Below are 26,621 nucleotides of genomic sequence, written 5' to 3'. Positions count from 1 at the left end.
ACATCCTTTTAAAATTTTCTATATAGATATACATATATTTAAATGTAAATTTACAACTTAATAGAAATATAGAAATATATAAAAATTTATAAAATTTATTTTAATTTATATAAATCAAAAGAATTATTAGATAAATTTTTATACATAGATTTGATTATATGTAATATTAGCATTTTTGGATTGCGAAATTTTTCTTTATAAATGTTAGCTATATGATATACATATACTTTTAGGCACCAATAAATCTCAATAGAAAGATGAAAATATATCTAGTATATATTTTATATCCATATATGTATCTACACTTATATAATTATATCTAAACCTTCATTTATATAAATCTATATCTGTACATAAATATGTTTCTCTTATGTACATCTACCTACGCATATAACTTTGAGATTTCATTGTCAGATGCTTATGCAACATCCATACTGGAAGTTTTTGCTCGACTTTTTTTTTTGGTTTTTTGGGAGCTTTCGTAGTTGTTCAGTCGGCGCAATTGGAGCGGTAGGCCCGTCTGGGCGAATGAGCCACAGGTAGAGGTGATTCGAGGTGGCTGCAGTTGGCCCATTGGGCACCTCAGTGCCCTCTCTTCAGCTGTTACTCAGCTTTTCTCTGGTTAAAGGTTAAGTCTAGGCTTGTTTGAGCTTGTTTCTCTTGCTGGTTTTGGGTTGCGTTCCTTTTCTTCTTTTGTTGTTGTTCTTGTTGTTTCTCTGCTGTTGTCTGTTTACTCTTTGATGTACGTCTAGGTAGGGTGTTTAGCTTTGGCATCGTGGTCAAGGGACAAGGCGATTCATGTCTATTTCTAGATCTACATCTAGTGCAACTAGAGTGATATATAGCCATGCCCAGGAATATCTATGGGTGACTAGACGTTATACGATCATCTATGCTTTGACTATATGTAGACTTTATATCATTTTAGTTTCAGCTTCTATCGCTAGTCCTGGGCACGTACAGGGTATCACATAGTCGTGCATTTTGACTTTGTTGTCTTTTGTATTCTACTACTTTTGCTGGTTCTTCTTCTTCTTCTTCTGGCAGTTTTCGGAGCATTTTTGTTTGCGATAGCTGCCACCCGCATTTGCGCTTTGCGTGCCGAGAAATGCGCGGAATGCAAAGGAGGCCGTTTGTATTGCCTGCTCCTGCTGCTCCTGCTGCTGCTGCTGCTCCTGCTGCTACTGCTCCTGCTGCTCCTGCTGTTTCTTCAGCTTGCTCAACGGCCATAGATACAGCCGGAAATACTTGAAATTTTTGCAGCGCGTTTAACTTGCAACTTGGTTTGTAGCACCTTCGCAGGGGCGTGGCACGGGGAGCGTGGCTGGGGGATTGGCAAGCTACAGCGAAATTGAAAACTGCAATTGACACTGAAACTGGATATGAATATGTAAGCGAGGCGTAGCAAGACAGAGAGATAGCGAGGAGGCGAGAAGGAGAAATGGGGATAGAGGGGGAGGGGGGGGGGGGGGGGTTACTTGGCTACTTGGTGAATGAATTTCGGGTGTGCTTGCCACTTGCCACTTGCCTGTTTGGCGCTGCAACGAGCACTGGTTGCACAGCGGATGTCCTGTCCCAGAAGCCGACGCCGGCGCCGACGTCGAACGAGCAACGCCGAGGACGAAGGCAACACGAAACGCTCTGCCAATTGGGCAGCGCAGCGTGCTGGCAACATTTGTTGCCGCTCGAGCTTGGCAACATTTGCTGCGCAACATGGGGGCGCTACTGATTGGGCCCCATTAGCAATTATTAACGCAATTATTATGGCATCGTGGCCCGGCGTCCCGTCACGTCCCCAACTAACGAGCCAAAATTAGCTCCACGAATTATGCGACTCTGTTGCGCAGGCGAACTTTGCTTAGAGCGATGCCAACTGCAGTGCCACGCCCCCATCTCGCATCTGTTGCGCTTGCAATTCTCATCATTCTCCATCAGCATCTTCATTATGTTAATCATGTGCGCTCTGCGCCTCACTCTGCAGTTCATTTCTGTTTCTTATTGCTGTTAATTAAGTGCAACTTGAGCTCCCTCCACTTTTTCCATTGCCCTTGTCGTATGCGACCCGCCCCTCGCTCCGCGTGCGGCGTCTGCTGCAAGCTGCAAGCTGCTTAATTTATGCGGCAAGCGATGCCGCCGCATCCATTGCTAATGATGAGTGCATGTCAAAGCGCCACCGACAATCCAATGACAATTCCGGCCATGATAATTCCAGCAATTTGCCCAAATTTTGACGTCAATCAACTCGCTTGAAGCGACTGCAAAAATTAGTTAGAACTGGGACGGGCACGTTAGTTGGGGCGAGAAATGGGTCTTATATTGGGGAGTTGCGATTATAGACACTATCAGCGAGCAGCTGAAGCTTGCCAAATGGCTACACAAATAGCTAATCTATGTGACAATCAACGATGAGTGATGTCTAATGACTAATGACTAATGAATGAGGAGTTATGACTGATGACTGATGACTAATGACTAATGACTAATGACTAATGACTAATGACTAATGACTAATGACTAATGACTAATGACTAATGAATAATGACTAATGAATAATGAGTAATGACCAATGACTAATGACTAATGACTAATGACTAATGACTTATGACTAATGACTAATGACTTATGACTAATGACTAATGACTAATGACTAATGAATAATGACTAATGACTAATGACTAATGACTATTGACTATTGACTATTGACTATTGACTATTGACTATTGACTATTGACTATTGACTATTGACTATTGACTATTGACAATTGACTATTGACTATTGACTATTGACTAATGACTAATGACTAATGACTAATGACTAATGACTAATGACTAATGACTAATGACTAATGACTAATGACTAATGACTATTGACTGATGTCCAATGGTTGTTGTATGGCTGGATGAAAGAGTGCAGAATGAGTGCTGACAGGCTGACGTATTACAGATAATTAGACAGATGAATTACTTATATAGATTAATAACAGTATGATTGCTAACTAATGTAGGTCCACAGAATTAAAGTGTGATGAATGCTCGTTGATAAATATCGATTAAGAGCTTATATACTGCTTACATACATACATACATAGTCCAGTAACCATATTTATCTTAATTTGACTGCCTTTCAGAGTGTCCCGATTGGCAGCCAGCGATTTTATTGACTCTAGAGTCGAAGTGCAATTCATTGCTGGTCATTCGATGAATGGACGTTCGATCTTCGACTCGCGCCAATGACTCACTAACTGCGATTTTTAAGTTTGCGCACTGCGAGTCCATTGAGCGTCGCCTTTGTGCGCTTCAAAAATGGAAAATTATTTAATATATGATAAAAGCGAATTCATATGCTTGCTGAACTGCAGCTGACGTGGGGATTTACATGTAGTCAACGCAACGGAAGTGGATGACCGACAGATTGGCTATACGACTTCTTTTTTCTTTCGCATGAGAAGGAGAGTTGGGGGAGGTAGAGAGGGAGGCAGATGGGGAGCCATTCGCATTGGAATTGGTCAGCTTTGAGTCGACTGGTCCGGCACGTTGCAAGCTTGCCCCACTGTGTGTGTGTGCGCGTGTGTGTGTGTGCGTGTGTGTGTGTGGCCATAAAGTATGCAGCACAGCGAAGCGTCGTCGTCGTAGGCGACGCTCATTGAATCTGCAAAATCTCACAGCTCGCTCGCATCGGCAAGGAGCTAACGTAAGGGTAATCGAAATCCAAATCCGCATACCATGTATAATCATCATAATGGCAAATTATATATAATAATAAAATATTTCGTGTTCGAACTACCAAAATGCACTCGCTGTCCGGCTGTGTGTGTGTGTCCGCCGTATCGAGTTGAGTGCTCGAGTGGATGTGTCCACACATACACACACATATTGTATATATGTATATGTATATACACATCTATTTTCAATAGCATATGCGTGCGTGTTAGTAGTCGCAGTCCACAGACATTTGGCCGTCCCTGCTTAAAGCCTGGCAGGACTTTAAGTCGGGCGCTGCCAGAGCGCTGCTTCAATCTAGTCAAGTCGCCGCTCTCGATTGTGTACGGCGTGACAATGGCCCGTTACCAAAATCAATCGTCTGCGTGACTGTGACTGTGACTGCGACTGTGACTGCGACTCAGACTGTGACTCTGACTGCGACTGCGAGTGTGGGAGTGTGATTGTGCCTACCCCGGCGTCTACCCCGTTCAATAGATGGCGCTGCCTTTTGTGCCGCTGCGAACTTCAGTTTTTCGTCTGCCTTTGTGCGCTGCATGCAAAATTAGTCTGGCGGCAAATCAAATGCTCGCCCCTGGCCAGGACCTTGAGTGGCAGTCGACGGCCGAGCCGGCGCTGCTGCTGCGTGCGCTCTCCATATCGAAGCTAAGAAATTTCCACTTCTTTGGCATAATTTAGCTGGCGAGATGGGGCTCCTGCGTGCTCTTGGCCAAAAAACAAGCTGAAAGCCTTTGCCGTCGACTCAATTTGCAACTTTCGGGCGAGAGGCGAACCGCAGCAGCAGCAGCAGGAGTAGTAGCAGGAGCAGCAGCAGCAGCAGGAGTAGCAGCTGAGGCAAGAGTGCTCCGATTTCCTTTGTGTGGCAGCTACCGCCTGGACCGATTCGTGGGGCAGGGTGTTAACTCTTTAAGTGGCGCCTGTCGCGGCGTCTGCGGTTCAAAGTTCAAAGCGTACATTTCCGATTTTGCCATTAATTAACGCTAGTAAATTAGCAGCGCAGCTGCAACTGCCACAGCAGCACCTGAAACCGACTGAAGGTGTGTGGTGGAGAGGCGGGGGCGTGGCGGGGGGGGGCGGCACTTCAAGGAACTGAGTAGCGGTAGCTGCCGCCGCGCTGAGAGCTTTCTCGACTTCATTGATTCGCAATCAACGCTGGGGCCGCATTTGATTTATTTCGCCAACTCAACAGAGAGGGGGAGGGGGTGGGGGGACGGACTGCGTGAGAGAGTGCGAAAGAGACAGCGAATTGGTTAAACTTTCTCAACAGTGCCAAACGCAATTTAATAAACAACATTTTACAGCCTCCAAATTCAATTAAGTGCTTCTTCGCAGCATCATTCAAATGCGCTGAAAGAGAGAGAGAGAGAGAGAGAGAGAGAGAGAGGGAGAAAGAGAGAAAGAGAGAGAGAGAGAGAGAGACCACCTCAGGCAGCTGGTGCTTCTATATACGACTATTGGCTAAATCAATTATTGTCAGTTTTTAAAGCTACTTAACCGAGTCAGCGAAGCTCAGCTTGTCACTCTCTCCAGTTTGAGCTCATTCAAATTCCATTTGTTTCGCTGTGCAACCTCATTCTATCTCAATTTGATTTAGGGAACTTTAGGATTTCTTCCTTGTCTTAAGCAATAAAACAGCTAGATTTTCTTGTCTATGGCGAAAAGCCTTATTTTATGATATATCCTTCTAATTCCAGCGAAATATGATTTGAGTGTCCTCCTTCTCTTTCTTTCTTTTTCTATCATACTCTCTCTCTCTCTCTCTCTCTCTCTCTCTCTCTCTCTCTCTCTCTCTCTCTCTCTCTCTCTCTCTCTCTCTCTCTAACCATCTCTCTCTAACCATCTCTTCCCCTCTTTATCGCTATTTAACATCAATTACCTCACATTATATATTCTCTCTCTTGAATTTTGTTTGCCCTATTCTTTCATTCCCTTTCTTTTTCTCATCATTTCTCTCTCTTTCTCTCACTGTTACGTTCTCTTCATCTCTCTATCTCTCTCTCTTTTCTCTCTCTCTCTTTTTTTCTTTTCTCTCTCTTTTTACCTCTCTCTTTCTCTATCTGTGTGCCTATCTAACTCTCTCTTCTTTATTTCACTCTTTTTCCCACTCTCTGTCTCTCTCGGTCTATAGTCGCTGCCTCCTTTTCATTATGTGTCTGTCTTCTGTGCTATCTCTGTCTCTCTCTCTCTCTCTCTCTTTCCTCCTTTGTCTCTTTTTCTTTCGGACTCCCTCTCTCCCTCTCTCTCTGTCTACCTATCTCCTTCTCTTTGTCCCCCTCTCTCTCTCTCTCTGTATCTCTAAGTTTCCCTTTCTCTTTATCTCTCACTGTCTGTCTCTCTCTCTGTCTGTCTCCCCCTCGCTCTCTCTCAACCCTGGTTCTGCTCTGTCTCCCCCTCGGTCTCTCCCTCTCTCTCTCTGCCTTGGGTCTGCTCTGTGTCTCTGCCTCTGCCTCTCCCTCTCTCTCTGTCTCTTATCCATCTTGCATCCATTTCCCCGACTTTCGCTTGCTAACAGATCTAATGACACGATGCTGACACTGAAGCTAAATAAATTGCAAAATGTTGTATGAATTATGTTTAGCAATATTTTATTGAAGCTGTTTACGCGTAAACTCATCAGGAAATGTGTGGAGCAACAACAGCAACAGGAAATCGCTGATAGCAACAGCTGTCGATGATGCTGTTGTCATTGTTGTTGTTGTTGTTGTTGCTGATAATCAGTTGTGGCTGGCAAAGCAAGGCGAGGCAAGGTCTGATGACAAACTTATATTAAAGACGCATCAGAATTTATCTGAAAGCGGAAAAATCGACAAAGTCTGTGCTAATAGAAAAAGTTGCTGTGTTTGGCCGCAACAGCAGCAGCAACAGCAACAGCAGCCGCAGCCATTGATGGCCGCCCTCGAATGGGAGAGGGTATATGGGTTGCGTGGGGTAGTTTGATTCGGGCAGACCGTTTGCCATCTAGTGAAAGGAAATCCATTGTAAATTGAGCTTTAAGTGCATTAGTTGTTGCTGCCGATTCCTGCTGCATGTGGCATGTGGCATATGGCATGTGGCGAGTGGCATGTGGCATGTCGCTGGCCATAAAAATGATTTAAATGACGGCGCATTGTTGCATTATGTCGCCGACGGAATGAATGACTGAATAAGTGACTGAATGAATGACTGAATGATTGATTGACTGACTGACTGACTGACTGACTGACTGACGGAGTGACGCGCTGTGCCCCCATTTGGGCCATGCATCAACTTGATGGCCGCTGGCAACTTGGTAGCATCTTTATTTACTCCGTTTCGGACAGCGGCATCTCTCTCCCTCTCTCTCTCTCTCTCCCTCTCTCTTTCGCTTTGTCTCTGGTTCTGGCTGTGCATACTTAATGCATTTGCATTTTCATTTTATTTCATTGCTTTAGTTGTGCACTGCCTCAACTTGCGCTTTGTCTTCCAGCAAAGGACCTGCCTCCACTTCCTTCCTGCTTCCTGAACATCCCCTGCTGCTGCTGCTGCTGCTGCTCCTGCTCCTGCTCTCTCGACTTGACTAGATTCTCTGGCTATTTGCTGTTTGGCTTGTCTTGTGTTTACTTACATTCATTTGTTTACTTGCGTTTCATTCGGTTAAGTGCTTCTCTGATTGTTTCGCGACAGGCTTCGCTTCTCGCTTTAACTTCTTCATTTGCCAAGGACTTAGAGGCAAGTTGAACGCGCAGCCTCCACTTCCGCCCTGTCATCTCATCATCTTTTCATGTTCAAGTGCGACCAGTAATTATCTGCTTAACAGATATTCGCATCGCTAACTGTTAACAACATTATTGGGCATTACATGTGTTCAATGCACACACACACACACACACACACACTAACACTCAGTCGTCCTTTGCTGTGGGCCTTTGCTGTTATCGCCCAACCATTGGCCATAAATATTCATCCTTTATGCATACATTATTTTAATGAATTATTGATTTCGTTCAATTTAATAGCATTGAGTGCAAGTCCATATGCAATTAGAGTCGCACATTGAATACCCTATTTGTATAATTATGGGTATATATGTATGTATTAGAGAATATGGACTTATTAGTAATCGAAATTAGGTTTAAGGTAAAGGTCAGAGAGAGAGAGAGAGAGAGAGAGAGAGAGAGAGAGAGAGAGAGAGAGATACAGAGAGAGAGAGAGAGACAGAGAGAGAGAGAGACAGAGAGAGAGAGCGAGAGATAGAGAGAGATAGAGAGAGAGAGAGAGGCAGAGGAAGGGAGCAAGAGTGAAATGTGATTGTGAGATTATCTCCTCTTTAGGTAAGATCTATAAACTCTAGCGAGCGACTCTCGAATTACTCTTCCTGCTCTACCCTCACCGTCCAGTAAAATAGTCTTTCAAGTGAGTAACTCTCTCCGTCTTTGCTGATCTCAATATTTAGTTTATATTATTATATTAATATTATATTTTTATAGCTCTACAATTGAGTAGCTCTCAGTCTCTCTCTCTCTCTCTCTCTTTTAATTTATCTTACCTTCCAGCATGCCTTACAGTCACAGTTATAATTCAAGTAAGCCTTCTATCCTTTGCTCTCTCTCTCTCTTTCTCACTGCTCTACCCCCACTTACCCTATATATATCCTGCTTGTAAGAATATCTCACTAGAACTTTATTGATAATATCCTTTAGCAAATCTTAAGGTCTTACAATTAGAACATTGTCTCTCTTTCACGCTCTTTCTATCTCTCTCTCTCTCTTTCTGCCTCCCTCTCTTCCTCTTTCTCCCCTCTTACTCATTTTCTCCATCTCCCTTGGATCTACTCTCAATTCAAATCTTGATTACAAAAGCATCTAGCTGAAAGTTTATTGACTTTACCCCATTTCAACAAGCGTTAAGGTCTTACAATTCCGCTAATCTCTCTGCTCTACCCATTCGCATATATACATTAAATGCTACATTCTATTTATAACCCTTTAACTACCTGTCTAACAATACCTGTTTGTCTCAACTAGACTACAATAAACAGTTACATTCGCCCTCTCCCTCTTTCTCTTTCTAAGTTCCACTCACTCCTTTGCCTCATAGACTCTTGCACTCCTTTTGCTGGCACTCGCACTCGGCAATCGCTCTCTGCCCTATAATAAATTTTTTTGGGTTTCATTTTCATATAATTTATAATGCTTAACACGCATTGAATTGATTTTAGTTTGGGGTCACGGCGCAGCTCCTGGCACCAGTAGATAGCGTACGGCTCGCATTCGCTTTGAATTTGCCGCTCGGCTTTGTGTGTCGAATGTTTTGTGTGGTTTTTGTGGGTTCGAACAGCACTTTGTGTCCCTTGCAGAACGCATTAGCAATAAAGGCGCATCTATTCAATTATAACGGCACTCGCACCCCACCTCGACGTGTGCCTGATATGAAAGTAAACTAGGCCCCGTCGGCTCCCCATCCGACCGAGCATTGCTTTTAGGCCAACAACATTTTTCTTCTTCCTTACTCGTTTATTTTTATTTTTTCCTAATCGAGGTGCTGTCTCATCAACTCCTTCGCACATGGATAAATATATGTATGTGCGTATGTGGCCTGGTCTGTGTGTCATTTTAATGGATGACAAGAATATTTTGTTTTGATGTCTCCACAACTAGTCCCAGCCCTGTCCCTGTCGCTCCCTTGAGCTCAGCGCCCACTTGCTGCATATTATTTATTGTATTAAAAGTCCATTAATGATTTTTGAAGCTTGCGGTCGCCATCTTTCATTTTCATTTTCAGTTTCATTTCCCATTTACATTTTGACGTCAATAAAATTGACAGTCTACCGTCTCCCGTCTGCCTCTGCCTCTGCCTCTGCCTCTGCCTCTGCCAGCGTCATATTGTGGCCACTAATTGCATTTTGGTTGAGGCCAAACCTGCTGTTGCAGCCGATCAAATGGGGCACTTTACCGAGCACCGTTCCCTGCCCAATATCTTGGCTGCAGCTAACTGGTTTAGCCAGCAGCGAGTGGCTTTTGGCAGCAGCTCGAACGTGAATGGAAAAAGCGGGAGCTGGCGAGTGACTGTAGTACTAGTGAGGCATGTGAAGGAATCGTAAATAACAAGGGATAAATGAATAGTAAGGAGAGAAGTAGTGCATGGAAGGAACGGACTAAGTAAGTAGCGATCGGACTGGATGGGATTTTTATCTTTAAGAGGACGTAACGAGAGAAACTGATGGGAGCTAAGATCTAGTATAGGAGTAAGAAGCGAGATGATAAGGCTATTAAGGGGAGGAGGTCACAGGTAATAAGAGATAAGATCTAAATGCAGTACCGAGAGGTTATAGAATGCAGCGAAAGAAGGATAAGGGATAAGAGCTGGCGTAAGAGCAAGTAGCGAGAGGTCAAAGGGAATAGCGAAAGAAGCCGAGGAGGAGAAGTCACTGCGAGTAACGATTGAGAAGACCAAATTATAAGATCTCGATTATGCCGAGATTAAAGAGCATATAATGATAAGGAAGGAAGAAAGTAGCTAGAAGCAATAGCGAGTAAGTTGAATGTAACGAGTTATATTGAGAGAGAGAGAGAGAGAGAGAGATAGAGAGCGCAGAGAGGAGAGAGAGTGCGGAGATTGAGGAGACCGATCTCGGGGCATGTGCTAGTTCGACTCCGGGATATAAGAGCTTAGAGCGCCTGAGCTAGTCAGGTCGAGGATCGTAGATCTGAGCGGTGGATCTCGCAGAGGGAGACCATAAAGGCAAGAGAGAGAGATCAAAAGAAAAAGGGTGTTAACTAGAAGTGAGCAGTGAGAGATAAAAGCGATAAGAAGGAAATGGAGCGAACGAGTAATGAAAAGAAACACCGAACGTATAAGAACGTATACGTATAGGACTCTCTCAAAAAGGTCAATTGCCAGAGGGGGAAGACATTTAGAGAGTAGCTCAAAGATTATGCAGTTAAGCCTTGGAATTACATTTAATCAGCTGCTCGTTTAGCGAGCCAACGAGTGCAAATCAACGTAAAGTTGCCCCTTAACTTTCGCTGAAGTAACAAATGCAACAAGTCGATGGTGTAAAGCCATTGCCAGATGAAAGGCCAGGCGCTAATGCCAATCGGCATTCGGCTGCTGGCCAGACAAGTCCTGGCCAACGGATGCCGGCTAACAAGTCGCTTTAAGCGAATCGCTCGACTAATTGATTGAGCATCGCAGACTGTGCCGCAGCTAAGACTGCACTTAATTTGAAAAATGGAATGGAATGCCACGCCCATGCCCATGTCTATGTCGAGTCCCCCTTTAAGCTGGGGCGGGTGTATGCATCAACGACAAAGTCGTGCCATTTATGCATAAAGCAAGTTGCAGATAAGTGTGTGTCGGGAGAAACTTGCTTGTGTAAACGAGCCAGAGAGAGAGTGGGAGAGAGGGAGATGGCAGCTATGGGGGATAGAAGGCAAGTGCTAATATCTCGTGTCGGGCATTTGCCTGCTGCCTGTTGCCAGTTGTCTGGGATTAAAGTTGCTTGCGAAATTTCAGGCGCATAATGAAGCGAATGCAGCCGGGAGAACTGAGAGAAGGACAGAAAGAGAGAGAGAGGGAGAGAGTGAGGCTATATAGCATCAGCAGTCAACATCAGACCGTTCGCTGGCATTAATAAAAGTTTTCATACAAACAATGCAACGCAACCCAAAAAAAAAAAAAAGCGAGAGAGAAGATGAAGCAGAAGAGAAAAACCTCCCAACTCTCGAGTACAAACAAACGACGCTTTGTGGAGAGGGAAAGAGATTTAAGCTGGGACCGTTAAGCCACTGATTGGGGTCATTATTAAATAAATTGAAAGGCATTTCTGTTGACATGCGAATGGGCCATGATGGCCGAGACAACAACAACAACAACAGCAGCAACAACAGCAGCAGCTGTAACAGCAGCACAAAGAGGGCTCCCAAGTGCTTTAGTTGTCTTTTGTGGCAATTCAAGGGGCTTCATTCAATCTTTTAACGTGATAAACAACCTAATGTACACAGCGCAAGCGAGAGAGCTATATAGAGACAGACAGAGACGCAGGGAGAGAGAGAGAGAGAGAGAGAGGGACAGATGAAGCACATCAATGGATTTGCACTGAATAGCACCGCCTTTATTTCGCCTCTATAGAGCACTCGGTCTCTGACTAAATTGGATTGCAAACTACTAGATAATGCGCAACAAAAGCTGTGCGAACAATCGATAAAATTGGCAATGTTATCGATAGATTTGGTGATTCCCATTGCAGATCTTATAGAGACTTGCTTTGGGTAGGCCAAAGCTAAATTGGAAATCAAAGGAAATTCGATATATAATGAAAGTAACAATAGATCTTTAAACTAAGTTGGAGTTAGGTCCCTTCAAATGAAGTTTAGGGATTTTCATTATATAAGAACTTAGGGTATGTACTCATCAGGGCTTCAGTAGATCTTTTAGGCTAGTAAATGCTTCCTGAATAAAGTTCAGTTTGAGTTAAGGCTGAAGCGAGTTTAGCTTATGTCCAATCCATTCACATCAAAGTACAGAAATTTCGAAATTTCGACCAAGTCAATGTCAAAATGAAAGGCATTTCCTTTATAAAAGAACTTGAGATATACATATACACATCAGGGTTTCAGTAGATCTCCTAGCCTTTTTACTAAAACTCAGCTTAGCTAAGCCTGTTTACTGAAACTCAGTTTGAATTGAAGCTAAAGCGAGTTTAGTTTATGTCCAATCCATTCACATCAAAGCACAGAAACTTCGAATGGCTTAGACCAGGTCAACGCTAAGGCCTTAACCACTTGTCAATTAGTTTGCTAATCGGTCTAGAGCCTTGGTCCGAATGGCCTAGACAGAGAAGGGCTCATCAACTGTCAATGAGTACACAAATATGTGGTTGATTATGACATTTGTGAGTCGAGTCGAGTCGAGTTGAGTTGAGTTGAGCCGAGTTGAGGCATTTGCAGAAGAGGCTCGCTTCCTGTTTGGGGCGCCCAAATGGCGCATAAGAAGAGTTAATTGGGCCGTTATTCGGAATGGGGCTGCAATTGAATGCCGAGTGCCGACTGGGGAGCCCTGCGCGAAATGTCATCGCCTTTCGCCCACTGCGCCAGGTGGTTGACAATGCGCCGAAGGAGGCGCTACGAGTCCTCGATGCTTTTTAATTGAAAGCAAACAACACTTTCGCCCAACGTCCAGAAGTATGTATTTTGTTTGCATGCGTGTCGCTGACAAGATGGAGGAGCACGGCGCTGCTTGGCTGGTTAGGCATAAAAGTGAAAAACAATTGAACCCTTGGGCAAAATTGGTTTTGACAATGTAAATAAATAAAACACAAGCATAAATATTTACTGCTAGCAGCAGCAGGAAACGCAGCGCAACGGGGGTTGGAGTGGGGGCAGAGGACAGCCAAAGCTGGCGCCCGACTAAAGTATTTACAGCCTATTCCACAAAACTGACGTAAGCGTACAGATTACAGCGGCAAGCCTTCCACTCCCGAAAAAGGACTCCCTGTCAGCTACCTCCGGCTACCCCCTTCGCTCCGGCACCCGCAAGTGGCTGACCTTTAGCAGTTAGTCCTTAGGCACAGCCGCCGCCCAGCTCCAGCGCCCCACTTGCCCACCGTCGACTGTTGCCAAAAGGATTTGCAGCTCATTTCATGCCAAACGCACTTGTGCCCTCTGCAGGCCCTGGGCCGCCCCCAGTCGACCCTTTCGGCTTAACCCTTGTGCTAATATTTGATTGTGCTGCCCGTTTAATAGCCAGCTCAAATTTTCAGCTGCTGTCGGCTGTCTGTTGTTCGTATGCGCAGCCCAAAACAACATTTCTGCTCTTGCCACAAATTGAAAAGAAAATTGAGAGAAAAATAATGTTGAATCGTAAAATGATTCCAATTCGAATTGACTCTACATTCGGATCAAATATGAAATTAATCTCTAGAGAACAGGCTGGCAGTAAACTCCTAAAGAGAAAAGGAGAGAGAGGGAGAGTATGAATAGGGGAATAGAGCAATAGAGACAGAGAGAGAGAGAGAGAGAGATCGAATCTGCATCTACATCTAGAGGTAATAGAGAAAGAGAGAGAGATCGAATCTACATCTACATCTACATCTACATCTACATCTACATCTACATCTACATCTACATCTACATCTACATCTACATCTACATCTACATCTACATCTACATCTACATCTACATCTACATCTACATCTACATCTACATCTACATCTACATCTACATCTACATCTACATCTACATCTACATCTACATCTACATCTACATCTACATCTACATCTACATCTACATCTACATCTACATCTACATCTACATCTACATCTACATCTACATCTACATCTACATCTACATCTACATCTACATCTACATCTACATCTACATCTACATCTACATCTACATCTACATCTACATCTACATCTACATCTACATCTACATCTACATCTACATCTACATCTATATCCATATCTATATCTATACATAGGTATACCTAGATGTATATGTATAGCTGGTATAGCTTGGGGGCGGCTTTGTGCCTTATGTAAGACCAGCCACGAATCGGCCATAATAATTTTCCGCGTAATTTATTTGAGCGCCATAATATCATATTTTACACGCACACACACTTAGGGAAGGGAAGGGAAGGGAAGGCCTCTGCCGTAGGCAAGGCTGCAGGCGGCTCGTGGAGTTGCTTCCGCTGAATAATTTAAACGGCGCACATGTGCGCGAAAAAGATGCCCGCCTAGCGGGACAGCGGGGCAGAGGGGCACAAGGGGGGATGGGCGATGGAGGTCACGTTAAAATAAGCGGAAGACGATTATCAGACAGTTTGCACACAATGTTGTCGTCTGCAGCGGAAGGAAACGGAGATAGCGGCCGGGGTATGGGGGTCTGTGGATAGGGAATGGGGAGGTAGGGGCATCGGGTCTTCTAGCACACATTTATTGCCAAAATTAAATGACAATGTAGTTGAAAAGCTATAAGGAGCAGATGAGAGAGGAGGGCAAGAGTGGCAAGAGGGGAGCGAGCTAGGACATTGGCGGAGGCTGTCTATTAGAGGGTGGTAGCAGGGGGCGGGCGTGGACGCTGAGGGTAAGCGAATGCATATCGTTCATATGGCACAGCAGTCAGCACTGAGCCGAGGCAGCAGCAACTCAAGCTGAACAATTTTTCAACAAGTTTTATGCAATTTCTTTGGGCTCAACCCCCAACAACCCCCCTCCCAGCCCCTGAGGGTTGAGTGTATGCATGTGTATGTGTGGCAATCGCGGAATCGGTCCAAGTGTAAAGGAATTTTAACGCTTTGCCGTTAAATGCCGCTTGCTCGCAGCTGCAGATTGTTTGGTTTAAACTGTGGCAGAGAGAAAGACAGAGAGAGAGAGAGAGAGAGTGGGAGTGCTCTGGGGCTGGGGCCTGGAGTCTAGGGTCTGGGGTGTCATCGTCGCTTTTGTTGAACTTTTGCGTAAGATTGCGCAGTAAATTGTCGAAAATTAATTTTCATGTTGTAGAAGCTGCGAAAATTCATGGAGCACAAGAGATAGCAATATGCGAGAAGTGTGTGGTAGAGAGAGAGAGAGAGAGAGCGAGGTACGCGAGTAGCTATATAATAAAGTACCCAGACTTAGCTCAAGGCGTCGCTTTTTGTCAATTAATTTCTTCAATGGTTTTTGCCTAATTGAAATTTTATGGTCCTGGCCTTGTCGAACGAGACAGCAATACGCATCCAGCGAAAGAGATAGACACACATACATATACATATACATATACATATATACGTATAAGAGGTGTGAAGTGGAATGCACACATGGGAGCGCGCATTCGACTTCATAATCACAACCCTAGCATCCAGGCTAAAACCCATAATTCAATTAGGAGTTCATTAAAGCGATTACATAATCAATTATTGTGCGAGTAGGAATTGAGGCTCGAATACGATTATGCATACAAATGAATAGGCGGATGAATGAGTGCGAATATCCGAAAGTGTTTCGGATTCGAAGCACTAACATGGCATAGTGAAAGCCTATGTGGATTGCTAAACTTGAAGATACCCTCTAAAAGACATCAATTTTATAGTATATCATTTTCTCTCTCTCTCTCTATCTCACTCATTCACTTCATTCACAATATGTGCTTATTTATACATATATCATATTCAATGCTTCAATATTCCAATACACACACACACACACACACACACACACACACACACACACACATGGACAGCTCTTTCATATTGAAATATAATTAATCCGTTTTGTTAAAATTTCATTTGTGCATTTTGATTGGTGATTAGACGACATTATAAATGATGAAGGCCTAAGCGGATTTTAGTCTCTGCTGTATCGACTGTCCCGCCACAAATTAAGCTTACTTATACATACATACAACACACATACACAGACACATACAGACTAATTGGGTCAAATGCACAGAGACTATTATTAGTCAGCTAAACTGATATAGTACCTCTCTAATTAAATATTACAATGTACGAGCAAATTATTTATGGTAACAACGTTGGCAGTAGCTAATTTATGGATTGAAATACAAGTGAGAGAGCCTCAAGGATCAGCTCAAATTGTCGGAGAGGCAGACAGTCGACGATATGTAGAAAAAGTCCACAAAAAAATAAAATAAAATTACTTAGCCTTACAAAAGTAGGAGATATAATTTAATAGCCAATTTTCGATATGAATTTCAAGTGATATTGATAAAATATAATTAGTAATCGATTTTTTAAAATAACCCCGTTCTACATCTGATTTACAGAGACTCTCAAAAAAAGTTTAAAGTCTCTAGCTCTTATAGATTCTGAGATCGTCGCGTTCATACTGACTGAATGAAGATCGGAGAGCAAAAAAGAAGAAAGTTAACTCGACTCGAATGTGAATTCTGATCAAGATTATGCATATATAACTTACATTCTCCTCTAGATACTAGGCAACAGAAGTTATATACCCCGTTACTCCATGCTTTATTGGATAAGCTTAGTTAAAGTTCTTTAGGAAAACTCTCGTCAATCGCTTTAAGTTGAGCTTAGCAATGTCAGCTTAGCTTTAGTCAACTTGTTGAGTAGAAACCTATTTAACAATTAAGCTTAATTCTTGAACCAGAGATTCCCCTCTTCGAAAGCCCCGCTCTCTCTCTCTCTCTCTTTATCTTCGTATGGAGGATTATGGGAATTGTTCACAGGATTAAAAAGCCGAGTTGAAGGCAATGCAAAGTCGTTGCAATCAACGGATTAATGTGATTTGTGTTAGTCAACAGGCAACAGCCATGTCTGGTGCTTAACCAGGAGAGCAAAAGCTGCCAGGGATTAGGCGACCACATCAGGGATAGAAGCAACAGCGACTACGCTCTACGCTCTACCTCTACCTCTCTCTCTCTCTCGCTCCCCTCTCTCTCTCTCTCTCTCTCTCTCTCTCTCTCTCTGTCTGTCTGTATTTTTGTCGTATCTCCTTCTCTCTTGGGCCTACTTTGCGCCTGTGCTTGATTTTTTTAGCCTTTTGCCATTCGTTTTTGTTGTTGACAACGTTGGCAACATGGTTAAGCCCCGGCCTATATCCCCAGCACCTGTCCCTGCCCCTGTCCTGCGCCTGCCCTTGCCCCGGCCGCTCAGCTGGCTGCTCGTTTTTGTTGTTAATTGCAATTATGATAATGAATCTTACAAAAGACTAATTAGTATGTTAAAAATGTTGGCGAGCACAAAAGCTGCGGATTTATACATTTACCTGTCGTCCCACTCATATATGCGCATGTGTGTGTGCGTGTGTGTGTAGTTTTAAGAGCTCTACTCTAATGTGTGTGAGTGTGTGTGTGTGTGTGAATGGGCCACAGGCACAAAGGCAAAGGCAACAATAGATGGGAAGGGGCTGAAGCCAGAGTCCTTTCAACTTGGATGTTATTTAATGTGTTGCAAGCCAATTTTAATGCCTCTACATCAATGGCTGTGTATGTGTGTGTGAGTTTGGGACCATGCTGACATTATAGGAGTCGAAAAACTTGGGGAATTTAAAGGCAATGCAAAGGTTATCAAAAAAGGGCAGCAACACATTCTATGAACTTGGAACTAGTTGATATATGAAGCTAAAAACTAATTTCGTAGGCTAAACTAAAATGCCTAAGTTAATTAAAGGAATGAACAAACACTATCAATAGAGAGTAATCTTAATATTTATCGATATCAAGAGCAAAGAAGTCATAACAAATATAATATGACATGGAAAATGAGTCTATGAAATTCGTTGATGTTACTGGACGATTACTACAGCTATGAACAAAGCTATCGATAGTTATCGAGATCGATTAAGTTTATTTTTAATGTTTAAAAGTTAAGTTTTAAATTAAAATACAAATAAAAACAATGATCCCAAACTACATTTTAATATATTCAGAACTGATCAACACGACTGCACTGAAGATACAGTCATTGATATCGATATTTATCGACCGCCGTATAGATTTCCCAAACTGCACATACTTGTATTATCTAGACATTTATCAACTGCTTTAAAGCCAAATGAAATTATCGATTTAATTTATTAATTTTTCATGCAAATTGCTTAATTATTGTTAAATTAATTGAATAAAAAGCGCCAATTAAGATAATTGATAATGGGCGTGAAAGAGATGACAACACGCTTGGCCATTTAAATTGATATCGATATGTATGTATATGCATACCTGTGTGTGTGTGTGTGTGTGTGTTGGTGTAGTAATGTTTATGACATTTTATATTCAATTGTTGCGGTTTGTTTATTGTAATTGAAATGCGTTTATTTGCTTTAATTCTCATTTGGAACTAAAGCGCCACTAGCGGCAATTATTGGCACTAATCTGTGCAAGGTTAGCCCATTAGGTGCGCCCACAGCGCTCATTTTTTCTGTTATTCTCTCTCTCTCGCTCTATCACTATCTCCATACCGCTCACACGCTCGCTCGCACAGCGACAGACAATCTGGTTGCATATTTTATGCCCTGCGTCTGTTTTGCATTTGAAATCTGTTGACTCTTTAATCGATTTAGCAGCATCGACTGCTGCAGGCGACACATGAATTAGCCTGACAATGGAGGCATCGATAACAGCAGCAGCATAAATACACGCTCCTAATCCCCTGTCTGCCTCCTCTCTCTCGCTGTCTCTCTCTCTCTCTGTCCCTCTCACGCCCACACAACCGCCGTCCATTCACTCACTCACAACAGCCATTGCGCCAGCAAGTATATTCGCTTTAACACAAACTTTTTATTCCCACTCTCCTTTTTTTTTTTCGTTTTCTCTCCAAGTTGTAGATTTTCATTTTCGATTTGTGCTCGCACTCGCTCGCACGCCCACAAATTGCCGGCGCATTTGCATACACGCACAAATACACACCGACACAGGCTCTTCTCCACTTTCCAGCTATGCCTTCTTCGCATGCTTGTGTGTATGTGTGAGCGAGTGCGCGTGCAGCTTAGACGAACGCTGCCTGTGCGCGACAAGAACAGCTGCGTAGCTGTTGTGCATTCAGGCTGCGCTTCCATTGGAATTCGCCGTTTGCTTCAACAGTTAAGCTGCGAGCAGCGCTTACAGATGGCTTGGCGTTAAATGCTTTGCAATTAAAGATAGAAAACAAAAACTCACCGTTAGGTTGGCCTTCCAGCTGTAAGGAGAAAACAAAGAAGACTTTAAGTTCGTTTTGAATATTTTGGCAATGCTGATTTAACCTGTGATGCATTCCGTCCTTTTCCTTTTGGATATTATGTTTTTTTTTAGAGTCCGAGTCGCATTAAGCTCGCACAAGCTGCAACATTTAGCATATTAAGCGGGCACTGAAGTCGAACTGGCCAACAAATCCGGGACAGCTCTACAGTTCCAGTTCCACTCTGTGCGGCTCTGTCTGTGTCTCGTCGCGCAGCCATTCACTCGCCTCATCCGGATGCATGTGTGCGTGCGTGTCTGTGTGTGTGTGTGTTTATGTGGTTGTGTTCGCAGACATGCGGATGTTGTGCGATGCTGTTTATGCCTTTTACATTTTCCGCCATAATGAATTCTATGTTGCAGCCAAAGCAGCAGCTCAGGCGGCGGCAGAGGTAGCGGCAGAGGCAGAGGCAGAGGCAGCGGCAGCGGCATCGCACTGTGAAATTTCTAACTTCCGCTTTTTGCAAAGTTGACAACATGTCTGACCAGCTGCACAGTCCATGCGCTCACCTCTCTCCTGCTCTCCCTCTCTCCTGCTATCCCACTCTCCACTCCCGCTCGGTCTCTCCAAGAGCTGTCTGTTGCTTCCAGCCAAGCTCCAAGCATATGTGAGAGTTGCGTCCATGAACTGTTTCCTTGCAAACGCAGTTTCTTCCACTTTTCCTGTTGTGCTCGGCCTTTAACATACCCTTTAATTGCCTATTTGCTTGACGAAATTAAATGTGACGGCAAATTATAATATTAATATAAAATAGATTTTGCAGTTCCATAAAATTTAATTATAAAACATTTAAGATTCTATAAATTTAACCGAATAAAAACACCCAATGAAATACAAAATGTATGTAATGCATATGCCCCGCTCAATATACTTACCCAGTCTAGGGTATTTTAACTTCTGCGCCTAATTGTTGACGCTAGCCTCATTTTTTGTACCGCTATCTGCTATGTCCTGGCAAATACCAGACACTTAAGCGCATTACGCCAGAGTTTTGAGGGCATTCCGGCTATGAAATTACGCCGGACGAGCTGAAAAAAGTTAAAGCCCAACAAATTTAATAAGGAAATTAATTATTAGACGTGACTGAAAATTGTGAGATAGAACACGAATTGAGGTTAGGAATATTTTCAAGATAGAAGAATATAGAATAGAATATATACATAAATACTGCAAATACTTATTGGGGTTAATCTCAATTAATTAGTGTCTAATTACTTATGGCATACAAGTTAGACCATTGAAATATGAATATATGAATTAAAAATGCTTTAGTCGGGAGTGCACGACTAGTGAATACCCTCAACACAGCGCGAGGTTATTAATCGAATCATTCTTTGCTTCTTTTATTGATACAGATAGACGAATGTGGCCCCATTGACTCTACTGCCGTAAGCACTACGAGAGAAAGTGTGGCCAGAGACCGATAATGAGGAAAATCAATTCAATGGATTGGCCTCGGACATATTCGAGCGAAGAGAGTGTGACCAAGATCCGAAAAAATTGACAATAGTAAAAGGAAACTCGGTTGAGTGAGAGTCCTACACAGGCTCTCATATGTTCTTCTATCAAGTAATGTGACAGCAAAGGCCTGGCCTCACTCACCTAGCCTACTATGTTACAAATTTAGAGATCCCCTCGAACCAAAGCAAAATCAACTCACACAAGTCATCAAAAGTATTTCAAATCAATTTACCCATTGTCAACATTCTCGTTCGTCAATTGAAATTTCGGTTAGTGCTTCATTTGTGTTTAGTTCGTGCACTATTTAAATCCCTTTGGCCTTGAATTCCTTTACTTAAACCATTAAATTCTATAGTTATTAATTTCGAAAGATTTCGTGGGTCTCCAGCGAGACTCACCCGACACCCGACACCCGACCGCAAGCCAATCGAATATATACATATATATATATAGCTCTCTCTATATGCATATATATATATTTGCATATACAACTATATCTATATATCGAGAGCTGTGAATAGTGCCCGCCGTCGAACGAGAGCGACCAGGAAACCCTAGAACTGAGAACTGATCCGACACCCAAACCTGGGAGAACAAGAACTCTTGAGGAAGTCGATACGATCAATTGCTGGAGCTTGCATTTTGCTAACCGCAAGCACCGTTACCCCACAGCCCCAGCCCTCGTCCGAGCTAGCCACTATTATTGTTTTTTGTGTGTTCTTTTTTTTCTTTTTTTTTTTTTTACACGTAACTGATCCAAATTTTTAGTTGATACGCGACCAAAAGATTTCGTTTAACTTGTTTGTTTACCAACCCAATTTTACGCTAGCATCAACAATACAAATTTCTAGAGGTAAGTCCTAGCAATAAGTATCTATGTATTACCTAGCAATGTACATTGCTGCCTCACTCGCCCATTTCCAGGGCTGCTGCGAAATATTGAAATAAATTTGAATAAAAATGTCGGCAAAGATTAAATCGCCGTCGTCTGCAATGCCCAGACGTTGGGCGGAGACCCCTCCGGGCACGCCCCCTGCTCGGCAGTGCTGCAGATGCCTCTGTGTATGGCTGCCTGCTCGGCTGTTGCCTTTTGGCTTATTGTTGCGGCTGGCTTCGAGCTCGCTGGCCCGGCAAAAATAATGCGTATCCGTTGCGGATACAGAGACCAATTCTCAGTGTTTACCTCCTGCCCCTGCCCCTGCTCACAGTTCTCGCCCTTTGCACTGTGAGAGGTTGCCCTTTGCGAATATCCGCCCCCTCCCCTATCCTCTCATTTGAAGTCCTGCCTCTCGGAGCTGTTCGGAGAAACCTCTGTAGGTCTCTCTCTTCTCTCCTCCTCGGAATTTTTCCTCATGGACTACCCCCACTCTGGTTTCTCTTTCTCTCTGTGACCCGCTTTCATATTGCCTCCCTTTCTGATTTTATTTTTTTGCTGAACCCGCCCTTTCCCCCCTGCCCCTGCGCGAGTCCATTCCGAGTCCCTGCCTCTCTTAATTTGTTTATTTGTTCGCTTTCACCTTTAAACAATTCCATTTACACGCAGCGACAAATTTCAGTTTTTACGACTTTGGCGTTTGCTTCGCTTGCTACCTTTACGCATTCGCTTTATGGCCGGCTCCATAATAACAATAAATAAGTTAATTTTAATGCAATAAACACAATTGAGGCGTGGACAGCTGCTGCAGTCGCTAAAGTCGGCCTCAACTATTTGCCACATCTCAAGAAGTTCGTTTCAATTTGAAGTTTTGTAAAACTTTTACCCAATCCTGGTACTTATCATAGCTTTACAGAGTAAATTCCTATAACTGGAATTACTTTTATATGTAAATATATATGTATGTATGTATATTTGTATACATATTACTCGAAGTACTAAGATGTTCTATAGCAATGCAGTCAGTTTTTATACTCAAGTGAAGTCTCTAATCCTAAGTTCTTTTTTTTTTAAGAATTTCTTGGAATATTTATTTGTATATATTCATTTCTATCTATATTTCATTAGTTAGTTCTAATGAAATGCAAAAGTCATGCTCATTACCTGAAACTGTCTGTCTCTCTCACTCTTTTCTCATATTTAGTGACTCTTTTCTTCTATATAATTATTTATTAAACTAATTATATTTTACTCTCGGACTAATCTCTCTCTTTTTCTCTGTCTCTCTCTCTCTCTCTTTCTCTCTCAGTCTATGTTAATACTTCTTATCTTCCTTTCTATCTTGGAGACTTTCCTTTTCTCCCTTTATCATGCGAATTCTCCATATGTCAAAATAAAACTCGCTGCTATTCTCTATGTCTCTTGCTCTGGGAATGATTCTCTCCCGTATTTTGCCTCTCTCTCTCCTATCATATAACAATTCTGTATGCCTTGCTTTCAATCTCTCTCTCTCGCTCTCTGTCTCTCTATCTGTCTTTCTCACTCTCTCGCTGTGCCTCTCTCTTACAGTGTGTGTGATTTTTTCGCTCGTATTAATTTACCCTCTTAAAATTATTCACTATGTTAGAATTATCTTCTCATACTAATTCTCAAGGAAGATAATAGAGAAAAAAGATGATCTGGTACTCTCTAAAAAAAAATTAAAAATTAAAAAAAAAGAGAAAAAAATCTGAAATTAGTTAAAAATATTTCATAATAATCATTCTCTTCTGAGAATTCTTCATTTACTCTCTTTTAATTTTATTCTCTTTCAGAATAATTTCTTCTCTCAGAATAATTCTTTATGTTTCTCTCTATCATCCCTATCCTATCCTACCCCATTTCTCTCTCTCTTTCTCTCGCTCTTTCTCTCTCATTTTCATTATAATATCTCACATAAGAAATGTTTTTCACACATATCTCACACAATTATATATAATATTCCCACTAATCTCTCCCCATCTCTCTCTCTTTCTCTTTCAGTCATGAACAATGAACATTCTTATCTGAGCGACATGCAGCAGAACTGTAAACTGTATGGGATGGTTGAGATTGACAAGCTGCGGTCCGTGTGGAAGGCCCGCAAGTTCGCCATCCAGGTGCCCGACGCGATCGTGCAGAGCGGGCTGCTGCCCTCGATCTTCGACTGGGCGCTGTTGGGGCAGCTGATGCCGGCGGAGCAGGCGAGTGGGGAATCGCTGCTGCAGCAGCGCATCAACGATCTGGAGCTGTTGAATAGCTTGACCACGTCGCTGCAGCGCATCCAGATAGTGCCGGAGATGGGGCTCGATGTGGACGTGATTATGGGCAGGCCCAGCTACAATGTGCTCGTCCAGGACGACGGCCGCATATTGGTCAAGGAGCTGCCCAGCCTGCATATCCATGTGCATGCCGGCGAGACGCGAGCCGCCGCTGGCCAGGACTGCGACATGCCGAACGAGGTGAACATCATGGCCATCGAGCAGCGCAAACAGATGGCCACGCTCGTCACCCACAAGGCGAAGCTCTTCACCAGGACCCTGACCATGGCCGACGGCTCGAAAATTGCCGAGCCGGAGGAGCTGCCGGAGGAGCGGCCCAAATTGGGCCACGATCCCATCGAGGAGCTGATCGAATTCGAGGAGTTTCTGGAGCGCACCTGCAGTATGTCTGGGCACCGCAACCTGCTCGAACAGCAGCTCGGCCGCAAACAGCTGGAGCTGCAGCAGCAGAAGCAGAAACAGCTGGAGGAGCAGCAGAAGCAGCTGGAGGAGCAGCAGAAGCAGCTGGAGGAGCAGCAGGCAGAGCAGCAGCAAGAGCAACTGGAGCAGGAGCAGCTAGAGCTACCGGATTTGGGCAATATCAGGCTGGAACTGCAGGTGCCGCCGCCCTCCGAAACGTCCTTCCAGCAAATCGACGAGCCCGTCGTCGTCGAGACCCGACTACGGCGCCGTCAGCCGTTTTGGATACGTTTCGGCAATTGGCTGCGCCAGAGCCTGCCACGCCTCAGCTAGTTAGTGGAGAGATGGCTTCAGCCGATTCCCAACTCCACGATGTCAATACACTCTTGTCCACAGATCCAACAAATAAATGAACATTTCTAGCAACTGCGCCCCGTATGGGTGGTCTGAATGCGGCGGGTGGTGGGGGCGGGTTGAACTTTGAGCAAATCGCTTGGAAAAATGCGGATTGCGTAAGCGAGGCAAGCAAACCACTTGACGGAAATTGCGCAAACACAAGACGCGTTTTGGCTACGCAAACTTCATTACGCTCAGCTGCATCGCTAGCCTTGGAGCGGCCAGAGCGAAACTTGCCTTCGTTCAGAGACCAGTTTTCCCATCCTCTCTTTCCAACTTTCTACTTGGCTTCCTCTCATTTTTTTTTGTTGCAGCAAACAAGTGGATTCATTTGAGCGAAAAATTCTATCTAGCTACAGGGTATTCACCGTGCGTCGAATTCGTATACTGCTTATAATTCTCAACTAGTTTTAGCGTAGAGGAGAGTAGAGTTAAGCTTAGATGGAAGTTGCATATGACTCTATGTGTAATTGCTCTAAAATCTGTAGGAGTTCACTCTTGGCACCCTTTCACTTCTTACTCTTCAATTATGCTAAGTTTTGGGTGATGGCAAATATATCTTTAGGAATTCGAGGGAACTGTGAATGTAGATGCTTGAATAATTGATTAATTCTAGGCAGTAATCAGAGAATACGAAGTATGGTGGCTCGCCAACTTCACAGTTTCCAGCTGTAGAATAGTTTGTTCTACATGTCTGGTCTATGTGTTCTCTGGTTGGTGTTCTAGAAGAAATACAGGACTTTCAGTTGAAAGATGCTTGGAGTAGGGCTGCTCAATAGTAGAAAAAACATGGTTGCTAACGTTTATGTGCCCATCGATAGCCAAACATCAATATGCGATATTTATCGAAAGCCGATATTGATAGCAACGATGATTATATTATATTATTCTTACAAACAATAAATTCAAGCACGCAGCGATAGATGTTTTTGCTTTCAGCATAGCTAAGCATCGAGTACTCCCAGCCTACACTTTATTTAGCTCGAGCTTCAGATTTCTGGATTGATCTACTAAATTAAAGGCGCTCTATGGGAAGCAAATAGGATTTTTTCTGTTACTGAGTGGGTTACAGCTCTGATGTGCGAGAAATATAATTAATAAATGTATAAATCATATTATGAGAATTAAAATTCTTAAGGTTTCCTCCATTAATACCTTCTTCCTGTTATTAGAAACATTTTATTGTCATATCAGCATAACTTTTTATTGATATATATTATATCTAATTTTTTTTTATATACAAATTTTATTTACTTAATTTATAAATTTCATTTCCATCTATCAAATTTTAGCCAAACTCGTAAAGCTGAAACTTGAATGGAGCCCCACATTTGGACACCTATTGAAATCGAATTTGAAAGGCATTCCGAAAGGCATTTTCGATAGGTTTAAAGCTGATTAGCCATAACATTTAACATTCCAGTCCTACTGTCCAACTGTCTCTCTCTCTCTCTCTCTCCACATCTATTTCTCTCGCTCTGCCATCGACTTTCGCCCGGCCTAAAAAGTGAACCAGGAGACGGACGCTTCGGCATGCAAAATGTGCATGAGATAAATGGAGCACAAAGCGCTTTGACGCAACATTAAAAGCTCAGTACCCGGGGAGTGCTCCAGCCTCGGCTCCGGTCTCTCGTCTCCTGCTGTGGCGCCATCTAGCGATGGGCATGAAAAGTCATTCACTAATGGGATGACGGCTGAATGCCTCGGCTCATGTGGAGCGCATGCTGTATATAGATAACTGCGGAGCCGGGAGGGCTGCCGGATCGGCTGGGGAGTTCAAGGAGCAGCGGTGTGGCTGGGCAGGAGGGGGCGGGGCAGGGCGTTGGCTGCTGTGACGG

At 43.3% G+C, this 26,621-nt stretch overlaps 1 protein-coding gene across 1 annotated transcript in view; it reads left to right on the top strand.

Moving 5' to 3' along the window:
• Positions 1 to 24,760, top strand: part of LOC115564589 (uncharacterized) — a 181,097-nt gene extending 156,337 nt beyond the window's left edge. Inside the window, exons 2-3 of the mRNA XM_089264139.1 lie at positions 21,601 to 21,667; positions 23,711 to 24,760. Of these exons, the coding sequence (XP_089120265.1) occupies positions 23,713 to 24,720 (1,008 nt within the window). The 5' untranslated portion in view covers positions 21,601 to 21,667; positions 23,711 to 23,712 and the 3' untranslated portion in view covers positions 24,721 to 24,760. The remainder of the gene's footprint in view (positions 1 to 21,600; positions 21,668 to 23,710) is intronic.
• The last annotated feature ends 1,861 nt before the right edge of the window (positions 24,761 to 26,621 follow it).

Source organism: Drosophila navojoa, chromosome X (genome assembly GCF_054131105.1).
Source record: "Drosophila navojoa isolate 15081-1374.11 chromosome X, UAZ_NAV_1.0, whole genome shotgun sequence".
Taxonomy (NCBI): Eukaryota; Metazoa; Arthropoda; class Insecta; order Diptera; family Drosophilidae; genus Drosophila; species Drosophila navojoa.
This window is presented reverse-complemented; position numbering and strand designations above follow the sequence as displayed.